The sequence below is a fragment of the Nanorana parkeri genome, unplaced genomic scaffold (assembly GCF_000935625.1).
Source record: "Nanorana parkeri isolate BGI_ZX_2015 unplaced genomic scaffold, ASM93562v1 scaffold147, whole genome shotgun sequence".
NCBI lineage: Eukaryota > Metazoa > Chordata > Amphibia > Anura > Dicroglossidae > Nanorana > Nanorana parkeri.
The window spans coordinates 727121-740566 of NW_017306415.1; the positions used below are offsets into that span (position 1 = coordinate 727121).

The 13446-nt window shown below is 38.8% G+C and overlaps 1 protein-coding gene across 1 annotated transcript in view; it reads right to left on the reverse strand.

The window, feature by feature from the left end:
- Positions 1–13446, reverse strand: part of PREX2 (phosphatidylinositol-3,4,5-trisphosphate dependent Rac exchange factor 2) — a 250362-nt gene that overhangs the window by 89822 nt on the left and 147094 nt on the right. The window contains exons 26-30 of the mRNA XM_018554229.1: positions 9591–9767; positions 7179–7273; positions 4666–4748; positions 2075–2165; positions 21–149 (exon numbers count right to left, since the gene is read on the reverse strand). Of these exons, the coding sequence (XP_018409731.1) occupies positions 21–149; positions 2075–2165; positions 4666–4748; positions 7179–7273; positions 9591–9767 (575 nt within the window). The remainder of the gene's footprint in view (positions 1–20; positions 150–2074; positions 2166–4665; positions 4749–7178; positions 7274–9590; positions 9768–13446) is intronic.

The following is a 13446-nucleotide window of genomic DNA, read 5'->3' on the forward strand; positions in this document are numbered from 1 at the left end:
TCTGGATATTTATAACTCACCTTCTACAAACTTCTTAATGTTCTGTGCAAGAATTCGGACACTACTTGGCAGATTCCAGGGGTCCTGCTTAATATGAAGTCGTAACCGCTTTGGACAACTTAATTTAGGTTCCATTTCCTGTTGAAACTCTATAGAGAACATGAAACAGTAAGAGTGACAGCTTGAAAACTCACATCTGGATGTAAGCAATATAACTGTGCTAAGATTATTCTTCAACGTTACTTCGCAGCTCAGACAAATGAAGAAATAGCTGCTATTTGTAGCGTTTATATACATTTTCTTTCAGCTACCTTATCAGTAACAACATTAACCAAGCTAAGGAGTAACTAGAAATAATGGGGATCCTTCAGGAAAAAATAAAGAGAGAGCTTTTTATGTCTCCATTGAAGCATAAAACATCTTTGAGTTTGGTGTAACAATGCTTAAAGAGGAAATACAGCCATAGATACCTGTTCAGTGTTATGAATATCTATGTCAGCACCACATTAAACAGCAAGGTTGTCTTAACACAGGTGATTTCAGAGCAGGGTCCAGACTTTATATAACCGTTGGTTCTCCCTGAAAGTTAATCAACCAAAGGCTTTAATTCAATAATGATACCCTCCACATGGGTAAGTTAATTTTTTAATTGTAACTCCAGCCTTGTTGTGGCCAGAAGATGGTTTGGAACCTCAGGCAGGTTTCTGTTACTATCGTGATCTCTTTTGGCAAAACATCCTCTTACTGCCTGTCCTGATGTCCACTGTCAATGGGACAGCAAATATAAGATACATCTCTCCCAGGGGGATTCAGGAAGCAATAAAAGCCTGACAGAGGCTCCAACGCTGCCCCATTTCAAACTTTAATTCTTTGTTGGACTCGCCATTCTAACAACTGATAAATATGAATACTTGTGAGTTAATTAAACTGTGAGTTCCAGGTCTGGGTGTGACCCTGGATCAGCTCACTCAATTTTAGTACTGTATTCAGACAAAACATTTTTTTAGACATTCAAAAAAGACTTTGCAAAAGCTGAAAGAGTGATGACTGCATTATAATTCTGCTCACCCACTGCATTCTTTAGATTGGGAAATATATTATAAACACAGCAAATGGTAAACATGTCTACAATCTTATTGAAGGTATTCTGTATCCAAGCTTGATTTTTATTGAAACTAAACTAAAGGAAACATACTGAATTACAATGGCAAGTGTTCTGTTTTAAATGGAATAGTAAACAGCAAACAAACAGCATTATACGATAGATAGATAGATAGATAGATAGATAGATAGATAGATAGATAGAAACTTATACACCAATATAAAATATATCACAGCTAATTAAAAATAGATACACAATAAACATAAACTGTGATCTAGAGGAAGGTGTCCTTAGCACCCAAAGCAGCAAGCCATCTTCTAAAGATGCCCACAGATTTACATTTATTTTTTAAGAATAGATTTCATAAGAAATCAAGGGCAACAATAACTCATTTCCTTTAAGTTGAACTCCAGTTAGCGAAAAAAAATGACCTTGCAGTGCCCCCCCCCCCCCCCCCTCCACACACACACACACTGCAAGAGTTAATTGCTTGTTTTTTATTTAGGGAGTCATGAAAAAGGTGAATTACTTACCTATTTCTTTGCTCCTCTGGCTGCCAAAACTTTTTTTATCCTGATCTCTGACGCTCCCATTATATGGGTTGGCCCTCAACGTCAGAGAGATGCAAGTGATCAAGTGAAGCAGCTTTTTCCCTGTTGCTTTACAAAAATGCAAGAGAAACCCCTTAATACTTACCTGTCTGGTGGGCAGTGAGTCTGAACTCTGCTATCTTTAAGCAGTACAGCCTTTAGCATTCAACACTTCTGGGAGTTTCAGGTCCGAACATCAACCAACATGTACTGTGGTTCATATGTTTTGGATAGTGAAATTGTTTATTTAGGAACACTTCTACTGAATATATATTTTATAAATGAACATACATACATAGATTATGAAGATCATTGGGAGGAGTGTACTTATTTCTGGCATATTAAAAGGTAATATAGGTAAAGTTTATATCACCAGATGTACCTTGTAGGCCTCTTCCTGGTGTGAAGTATTTTGTTTGTTCAAATGCTCTTGCAACAGCTGGTCCCCTTAGAAGATTAGTAATTGATTCCACCTGGCATAAAGTAAAACATGACATGAAAGTAAAATGTACATACTTTGCATACAGTATACAGTTTTGTCAGGAAAACAATTTCAGAACTTTCCAAATTGACATTTGTAAGGAATATACCTAATTTATCCCCAAACACATCTGAGATGCACATACACAAATCTTTGCACAGTTTATTGGTTTGAACTAGGCTGGTTGCAGATATATACATTTGCCCAATTGGATTGTATATGATTGACTAGAACGCCTTATAAACAGCCTGTTACTGAGTGTCACATTGCTTGAGAGACGCTGTCTAACCTCTGGTACTAAAGGAAATTTATAGTCTCTTCAATGTTTTTATTTTAAATACATTAATGAACACAATATATTACATTAATAACATCACACAAATTGATAAGGTTACTGTAAACAATCTTATCAATGTGTGTTAATGTTGTAAATTATATTTTGTATTTATGTGTATATTTGTTTGTATTTATGTGTATATTTTGTAATTATATATGTACGTTGCTATGACCACCCATGCAGTCACAATTATTGGACATCTTTTAAAGTACAACTAAAGGCTCCTGCATGACAGTCTAAACAAACAACACATCCAGTTACTATGGGATGCACAGTCTTCATAAAGAAAAAAAAATCCTTTATTTCCGTAACTGAGAACAATTCTTCTTCACACACTCCCTTCCCAGACAATGGAACTGACACTGGGAGGGTTTGAACAGAGGAGATGCTGTCAATCCAGAAAGCAGTGTGCAGGACTAAGTGTGGCCAGGGGCTGATTGACAGGCTACATGCTTGTGACTCAGAAGTGACAATGCTTATAGCCATTCCCCCTGGCACATCTTCTCATCCCACTGAAGTGCAAGCAGACACAGCCTACATGAGAGTGGCAATGCTGCTCTGAATTCAGGGGCAGTGCAGCATTGTTGACACATCATCAAAGGAAGCTGCATTAGGTGGACTTCACTTTCAGGCTCAACAGGTATTCGTGGGACTTTGCAGGGGCACTAAGAGAAAACTGTAAGTGCAGATGCACATAAAATTAAGTGGTGCAAATAATGGAATTCATAAAACTACATATAAAAATGTTCAGTGGCTGTTTTCTCCAGACATTATTCCTTTTAACGTATAAGTGCACTTTAACCACTTGAGCACCCCAGCCTTTTATTTACCAAAATGTTCTAAATCGTTTCTGCAATTGCAGTCCTGCACATTATACTTCTTAGGTTTTGTAGTCTACCCTAACATATTATACATCCCTAGGTAGGGCTTTAATTTGGTAGCAAAATTGAATGCATTTTTTTATTTACTTAGATTCAATTGGGACTAGATAGTAAAAAAAAAAAAGAGGGACAAAGGCATTTTACTGTAATTTTTCGCAGTGCTTATATAATTTGTGTTCCCCTATATATTTACCCCAAAGTATAATTAATAAAGTCTGCTGATATCACATTAGTGTGACTTTTACTAGGGGTACAGCTTTATTCCCCTTAGAGGCTACATTGCAATGCACGCAAGGGGCAAAAAAAGGTCTGCGTAAATTGTTAGCGTAACATTAAGATAAGATTAAGTTGGAGGGAAGGGAACTTTCTGGCCCTGCCAGCAATAGATCACTACAGCAGTAATCTGTAAAGGGAGAGGCTGGACAGAGCTGTAACAACTCTGCCCAAGCATCAATACTGAAAGGAAATGCTATAGCATCACTCAGGACATCACTACATTCCCGATGAAATCACTATCTGGAAACATAGTGATTACATTCACTTTTACAGCTCGCTCCTATGGAGCAATCTGTAGAAGCATCAGAAGCTGGATACCCTCTGTCACTGACAGCCACCCATTCCAGTCCCCTCTGCCATGACCCCTGCGAACTGCTGATTCTCCAGTGTTCGTCTACATCCTGTTCACGACAGCGCATTGCAGCCCCCCCCTTCTATCCACTTTCAGGAGACAGCCCCATAGAAGTTGAGACTCCCATCACAGAGGTAAACAAGAACCGAAGGCTTTGGTCATTGGATCGAGGTAAGTATGCATCTGTGATTTGTGATGGTGTTGTTGTTATCATTGTTGTGTCTCGGACACTTGCAAAAATCAATAAAAATTATCTATAAAAAAAAAAAGTATGCATCTGTGGAGGTGGGAGGGTGTTTTAGGTTAGGTCAGGGTAAAGGGGCAAATTTGATAAGTGCACATTGTTTTAAAGAGCACTTATCTTTTAAAGTTCTATTCAAACTCCCTTTATTATTACTGTTAAATATTTGTTTAAAAGTGGGTGTAACTATTGTGTGATAAGCCGTGGTCAGGGTGTGCCCAGTCTGCAATACATGTGAAAATGTGTTCCTTTTTCCAGCTTGAAATTTTGGCAGGCATGTCTTCATCCAGACAACATTTTATCGCTAAACTTTGTCAATAAATACACACTTGGAAAAAGATGAAGAAAATGTCTTATGTTGTCTACAGATAGTTATAAAAAAAGTGCCTGCTGTACGTCACTCACCTGGCTAAAAAGGTGTTCCAAGCAGCTGTGTAATTTGTCTTGTTTCTCATGGGAAATTCTGACACTTAAGGGCAGCTCATCCCCTGTGGTATAGAGGAATTAGACAATAAAATATGCAGAATTCTACAAAGTCAGCCTGTGTTCCATTTGCCTTGTTCCAAACTTGCCCTATTGTCTTCTGTTTGGCACTGACTCAGGCCTGGTTCACACCTGGGCCTTTTCCTTTGTGCTGTAAAACGCTCAACATGTGAAAACCAATAATTGCCTATGGGCATAGTTCCCATCTGGGCGTTTTACAGCGCGTAGGAAGTACAGGAGCTTCTTTGGGGCGTATTCGTCGCGCGTATCCATTACAGCCGGATAGCCCTCGGAAACGCGCGTTTGTCACGCGTTTCTTTTACCGCAAATCGCGGTCGAAACGCGTGACAAACGCGCATATTCCGTATGCCCAGGTGTGAACCCAGCCTCAGAGTACTCCTCCACAAAGCTCTGAAAGAGTCTCAATAACAAATATCAATGTGCTCAGTGCGTTAGCCCATAGCAATCTATTTAGTTTACGGAAGTCATATATGTAAACAATGAATGGTGATTGGATGCAATGGGTTACTGCACTTTACTCATTGTTCTGTTCTTATTAAATAAGGTTCTATACACCTGAAAATATTTCCAACTCTCTGCAACCTACAGAGAAACATATCATGGATACATACTTATATGGCAAAAGTTCAACTTATGAAATAAGGAGCAAAATAAAGGAAAGGGAAATAAAATAAATGTAATGATAACATGACATACCTTACTATTTCCTAACTCAATGACATTTAGTTTGCTATAGAACTGTGTATCATGAACTGCCATTTTTTGTTTTTATAAAATACTTGTTTTCACCTTTTTTTTACATCCATCTTTGCATGTAAGTGTTGCTGATCTCCTACAGCCTTTTTCAACCACATCCTGTCTATACACTCCTTAAAGTGGCTATCTGGATGCTGAGTTTGACCGGCCGGTTTCTTCGATTTTAAATGTGAGTTCTACTTGTTTTTTTTTAATAAATAGTTTTATATACTACACCATGAGGAGTTTCTTTCTTGTAATTCTGGCTATTCATCGGCTTATGGAACACCGCTGGGACAGATGCTAGGATTTCGTGTCTACCGATCAACTTCTTATTGTTAATATACAATAATAGTGCGCAGTGGCGTCACAAGCGGGATGCAAATAATAAGATTATTTCACTAAACAGCATTTATTTATCACTTTGATTATGATCCAATTTCCTATGGAAAATATATTTTTACTGCATGTATATATTGAATCAAGATTTCAGGAATTTTTTATAATTTGCAATTTTTTATATATTTGTGTACACTATCATCTATTCATTTATATGTTAATTTATATTGCACGCTAGCACTTTTGCATCTATTGCACTTTTATAATCAGTATTATATAGTTGCTACTGAGGTAGTGACTCACACTCTTAAGGTGCCCATACACTGCACGATTCTCTACGAGAATCGCAGGAAATCCCGCGATCTTACGAGAATCGTGCAGTGTATGGAACGCGTGCGACCGTTTCTATTGTATGGTCGCACGTCTTCCGTCGAACCAGCAGGCTAGAGAACCCGCGATTCTCAGCGAGTTAGTGGCCTGCTGGTTCGCCAACTGCCGAACGGGCCGGTGTGCCCGTACGGAATCCTCTGTGCATTACACACTCCTGACTCCTGCACTCTGTACATTACGCACCCTGGACCCATGCACTCTATGCATTACATGCTCCTGATCCCTGCACTCTGTGTCCTATGCACTTTTGACCCAGAGTGACGTAGGCTCAGGCTTTATTTACTCATATCCCTTTAAGCTACTCCCACTGTAACTGCAATTTGTCCACACCCGCAATTCGATGCTGAGCGCTACGCAATATGCCCAAGGCATTGTGTCTTAATACCTTTAATGCCTGCCTCTTGTTCCATTTGTTTGTGGACACGATAAATGTGGGGGTTTGATTTTTTGCGGGTGGTGACAAATGGGGATGTGGTTTTGTGGCTGTGGTTAAAAGGGGATATGGTAAGCAGGGTGTCCCTGGATTTGATTTTGAAAATCTGGTAACTTTATTTCAGTTTCAGCTACACATTATTCCTTTGGACTGGCTTCTTTACAGTGACCATGGTGAATCATGCCTGTGCAATGTCTGTCAGCAGGTCCACTTGTAGTCTCCAACAATGGTCCATGTGACAGGGTGACAATGCAGGAGAGAAAATGGGAGACAGTTGTCATCCCATAACAGGAAGGATCACCAGGTATTTGTTTAGTGAAAGCTGCAGATTTAAAAACACTGAAAACAACTTTTAAAATGAGATTAACATGTTACAGCTCATATAAGATTTTAGTGAATGGGTTGAGATCTACTGTAATCAAAACCAATTAGAAGCTTGTATGTTAACTTTACAGTGGGCATACTGTATATAGATTAGGAAATTAACTAAACAATATTCACATGAAAATATTCATACCAGAGTCCATTTCATCACTGTGTAGGTATGAACTACACTGGCTGCTGCACACACTAGTGAAGGAGGCAATGGAGTTCCTGTTGCTGTTGCAGTCACTGTACAATACAGAATGCATAGAGTTACAGAATCTGGGGGATCAAATAGTCCTCACCTAGCCACAAGAAACAATTACATACAGATAGACAGAGAGACAACACAAAATGTAGAGTACAGTTCTCTCATATCACATAACTAAAGATGTTCACAACAAGGGATGTGAGGCAAGAGGAGCACTTGTCCACAAAGAAAGGAAACCCACCACAGTATCATGAGAAAGCTTCTACAACTATTAATGTCTCATCCGTAGTCAAAAGTGGCAAGACATTAGAATGTTTGATTAACCACTACACTACCCCCGTACATTTACTAAAAGCGAAGTGGTGGACTGATATTCCTCTAGCAAAGTTTATAAACGTCATTGGAGAAAACACACACAGGCAGCCATTGCACTTGTCAATGGCTTTATAGTAAAAAAAATTAAACCCAGGGGTTATTAAATACTACCAAAAGAACACTCTGTCTCAAAAAATTAAATACAGTATTTTTAGGTACAGTATTGCATGGCCAAGTAATGCTTCAGTCAAACTATCATAGTACTGAAAACTGAAAAATGGGTTTGTAATGAAGGGGCATTACAGGCTGGCATTTAAGTGGTTAAAGGAGGCTTCTACTTTCTGCAAGTGGCTCCTCTATACCAGTGGTTCTCAACCTGTGTAACCTCAGGACCCACATTTATCCTTGGTCATTAAGTCGAGACCCAAGTCACACTGGAATGGAACGCATGGCATTGCGGTACCGCGCGTTCTGTTGTGGGCGATCAAACCGTGGGCAGGAGGTGCATTTGGGGTGCCGTTCAAATAAATGGCAACACAACACACCAGAATGCGTGATAGGTGTGATTCAGTGGTATGGTGCATTAATCGCACTGTAGTAGTGTGAACGCGCCCTCAAAAACACTGACAGACACATCTCACACTCACAGACAGACATTCTCACACAACATACACACTCCCAAAAAAATTTAATTATTTTTAAGATCCACCCAGTCTCCCTTCCTTACGTGAACTGGAGTGGATCCTGAGTCTGGGGTCCAGTGTGGGTTGCTGTGCTGTGATGAAGCTCCATCCATATGTGCATTGCTAAAATGTGACTTCACTCCGGTCCAGGCACCCCTACAGGGCATGTGAGGGAGCAATACGCAAAGCATTTATGGGTGGCGCTCTCTCGCAGCCATACCCCCAGCCCACACCACCTCAAGCACACACCAGGCACCATATTTTGAATGGCTGCTCGGTGCGAGAACTGACAATATTGCTCTAGGAGGATGCTGAGAAGCCTCTCACCTAGCATAGCGGAAGACACATAGTGACCCACTGAACACAGGGTTGCAACCCACTTTTGGGTCACAACCCACCAGTTAAGAACCACGACTCTAGAACACTTAATCAATATTAAAGAAAAAAATAAACATACTATAATCCCTATGTTCTTCAGCTGTAACTTTGGTTGTTTGCCTGGGATTTCTATTTAGCACTTTAAAACCAAGGTATATAACGAGTACATTTAAATGATATTATTATGCAGGATTTATATAGCGCCAACAGTTTGTGCAGCGCTTTACAATATAAGGAAGACATGACAATTAAAATGACAAGATGGTAAGGAGGGCCTTGCCCATGAGGGCTTACAATCTAAAAGGGAGGGGCAACTGATACATGATGGGGTAGCTGTGTGGGGATGAATTGTTTGAGAACGTGATGGTTCACTGGGAATAGGTTGAGGTGGTATAGGCTTCTCTGAAGAGATTAATCTTTAGGGATAGCCTAAAGGCAGTCAGAGTGGGACATAGACGGACAGGTTGGGGTAAAGAGTTACAGAGGATGGGAGAGACTGTAGAGAAGTCCTGGAGGCGAGCATGGGAGGCGTTGACGAGGGAGCTGGAAAGCAGGTGGTCTTTGGAAGAGCAGAGTGGGCGGTTAGGGTGATATTTTGAGACAAGGTTTGAGATATATCTGGGAGCAGAGTTGTGGATGGCTTTGTAAGTGGTTGTAAATATTTTGAATTTTATCCTTTGGGCGAGTGAAAGCCAGTGCAGGGATTGGCAGAGGGGGGTTGCAGACACTGAGCGGTTGGTTATGTGGATGAGTCTAGCAGCTGCGTTCATGTATTGTAAGGCAACATTAATATAGATGTACACATTTATCAAAAAAGCCAAATTAAATTTACAGGCAAACGACTGAAACATTGCAGAATTACACATTAAGTGTATTTAGAGTCAAAGCTTTTTTTTGTTTTTGAGTGGGAAATGGTTTCTTATCCTCCACAATAAAATGTTAAATGTGTCTCATCCTCCACAATAAAGGAGGTGTGCACCTGTAAGAATCTCGGTTGCTGATGGTATCATGACCTGAATCTTCTTGCTCGTCCCCTGCAACATTGAAGCACACTTTCTTCCCATTCTTCTCTCCCCTTTCATTGTCGCTGTCCACCACTATTAACGTTTCCGTCTTACGATCACATTTGGGAGAACAAGTTATTGAAGACAATAATCTGGAAAAAAAATGCATCGTGTTTAAAGTATCACCAACAAAGCCAACCCACACTTGTAAAATATCAGCCCATGGTATGGTAAGGCAACATTAATATAGATGTACACATTTGTCAAAAAAGCCAAATTAAATTTACAGACAAATGACTGAAACATTGCAGAATTACATGTTAAGTGTATTTAGAGCCAAAACATTGTTCTTGTTTTGGAGTGGGAGATGGTTAAAACTTTTTTTTACTGTCTATATCCCATTTAGGGGGAGTCCTGTTTATTTCCTATTCCAGGGGCACAACAGGAAGTGAAAGAAAGTCTATCCAACCACACAGATCTTTAAGTAGTGGACATTCTTACAAACTCAATAGCTTATCTGTAGGGCTTATTTATCAAAGCATTTACTGCAGAACTCATTATTTTTATTATTTTTAATTCATGAGTGTTAAAAAAATTGCAAGTTCTATTTACACTCACTGTCTGCGGCTTCCTTCTCGGTCCAGTGCCAACAATTATACTCAGGCACAATGACAGTCATTCTGCCCATTTCCTGCCCCTAGGAGGTGTCTCATTATACAGGACAGTCACATTACCTGTGCACTGCTTAATCTAGAAAGAATGGCCAACCCGCCACCACAACTGGAGAAAAAAAAGGAAGCTGCCATGATGCCACTGAACTGGCTTCAAGACTGAATTAAAAAAAATTAGTAAAAAAAATACTGGGGGGCTTTGCGGGATTTTAAAATAATTGCTTTTTTTGCCGAGAAGAACCAGACTCCAACCACCATTTAACCAAAACAAATTTGAATATGAATTAAATGTAAATAGTTGATATATACATTAGTGATAGTTTTTATTTTCAGGTACTTTGATTAAAGATGTTAATTTGTAACAAAATAATGAAAATATGCAGGCTAACCTGAAAAATATGATTTGGTACTTGAATACACAACACAATTGTTGAACTTGTTAAAAAAAAAAGAAGAAAAGAAAAATTGTAGGATGCTCACTCCTCTCACCCCCCTTTCTCTGGGAATCCTATCAATTGGCACCCAAGAGAGACAAGCAACCTGAAGAGGTCTGTGATTTACTCCCCAGTGTTCTATGCTGATAACTTGGCCTTGTTTGAAATCCCTTGTTTGAAAGTCACAGTACAGAAGATGTTTTATGTCAAATATAATTGCCCCAAGTGCTGGTATGAATAAGTCTCTACACATACTTGGTGAGGTTTTCACTAACAAAATGACACATAATCCTTAACATTAAGATTCTGAGTTATAAAAAGTCACATAACAATCCCCAGCAGAAGCTTCACAAGTTCACATTTAAAATGACTTTGGATTTGCCATTCCTCGGAACTGTGAACAATAAGTGCTAAATCAACACTTCACACCCTGACTGCAATAACCTCTAATTTCCTGTTTTCCCTGTGCAGATCCTTTAACTAGATTCTTTGGGGGTTTTCATTTCCTCAACACAATTCGCTCCAACCTAATTGCCAGAAGGATTTAACAAGATTAAATATCCAAACTATCATATCATAGGACTTTTAAGGTGTCAGTTGTATCACACGAGACATGAAAAGCCAATATATAAAATGACAGTTCAAAAATCAAAATAAAACTGACCCAAAACGTTTACAGTTTTTCCTTTAATATGACTGTGTACATTCTGAATATATGAGGCTTTGGATTCATTTTAGGTTATACATTTTTTAATACAATAGCTTGTCCCTAGATTGGTAGCAGATCATGACACATACATCCCTGCTAATTAGATACTCACACTGAGCATCATAGGACTTTTAAGGTGTCAATTGTATCTCACAAAACATAAACAGACAATATCTAAAATGACAATATTTATTTTGAAATGGAATGTTGTAAAGATGTGTGGGCACATATGTATTTGTTGGCACCATTATAACATCTAATATCATACTGTTTGGGGAGATTGTGCTTCATGTATTTTAATGAACTGGTATTTTAGATAAAAGTTGTAATTTTAGTTCCCCTGAAGCTCCCTGTATTATCTGTAGGAATCACTAGTAATAAGGGCCTTGTCAGATGGGTGATTTATATGCTATCCTCTTTTTTTTTGTTAAGCAATTTCTCATTAAGGAAATCATGGTTATTTTCTACGGAAAAGATAACTTGCTAACTGTACAGTGATTTGTAGTTCAGACGATCAGCAATTGAGTTTTAGCAGTGTTTTATGTCAGCAATCACTCCTATGGTTTAGATGCAAATCTCTGGTAATTGCTGGAAACAATTCGTAGCAGAAATTATTTGCTGCTACAAAATCACCCTTCTGACATGCCCCTTACAATGTAGCAATGCTATTACTGCTACATTGTAATTAGTGTAATAAGGGGTAACTTTGTTCTGCATATGCTCTCAGTTAAACCGTGCAAAATAAATAGATAAATAAATGTGTATTCCTAGTTTACACATTATTTCACCCCTTAGTTAACTCCAGTCAGCCATGATTAGCTCCTTCCTCCCTTAATTAAAAGAAATGTAATTATCACATTTTACCAGTGCATCATCTGGTTATCCCCTGTACTTGGATCCCCTTAAGTCTCCTTAGCACCAGTAGCACCCATGTTATACAGTCATTTCATGATGGGACATTGCTGCTCCAGTTGTATGTGTATTTACTTAACATTACATTTACATATTGTTAATTTACAGTGATAATAGAGAAACTGCTTTGAAGGACGTTAATTTTAGCAAACAGTTGTCAAAGGGGCTGCAAGTCCCAACATATCCTACAAGTCCTGGCAGCTAATCACATCAGTCGGTGAGTAACAACATTACTAAATGGGATTGTAGTTAACAAGCAGTGCAATAACACTGACCTCTACAGGATTAACTGTCTGATTGGAGAGCCGTATATAGGAGATAAGAGGAATGGGAAAAACATGCATTAGGAACAAGAGAACAGTGTTCGGCTCCCTTCACTTCTGATCGGTCATTCACTCGGCTGCCCTCGGCAGCTTTGTGAATAGACCCCTAAAAGTGTCTTGTTTCAAACCTCTCTCCTGATTTTATCTTAACATTAGAAAATGTAACCTACAGTGGGATAAAATATACTGGTACCTCCTGTAAAGACAGCACCAACACACAAGAATCATCACTATTCTGTCCAGTATGCAGATGTGGATGACTAGGATACCCAAGTCTTAACATATCAGAGAGCAAAAAGCAGAATAAAATATACTTGGGGGAATTCATCAAAACTGGAGAAAACAGAAGCTGGAGCAGTTGCCCATGGCAACCAATCAGCATCTATCTTCAGTTTGCCCAGGTAAGATTTGAAAATGAGAAAGAGAAGCAGATTGGCTGCAGTGCAAATCTGCTCCAGATTTTGTCTGCTCCTGTATTGATAAATTCCCCCCACTGTATATATAATTGTGAATCAAGGACTTGTTTTACCTAAATATACATAGTTGAACCCTTGTAACAGACAGAGGAGCTCATTGGCTTTTTTAAAATGTTTACATTTTAAAAATGTTGCTTTGGATCTTTTTTTCTTTAAATTGCAAAGGTTTACTAGGTTTTTCCAAGAATAAAAAAAGAAAACCATCAAGACACAAGGAAAAAGAGGTACCATAGTCAAGACAGTAAACATAACATACAATCTGACACAAACGTTTCATCCATAATATACAACAAGGGTATAAGATCA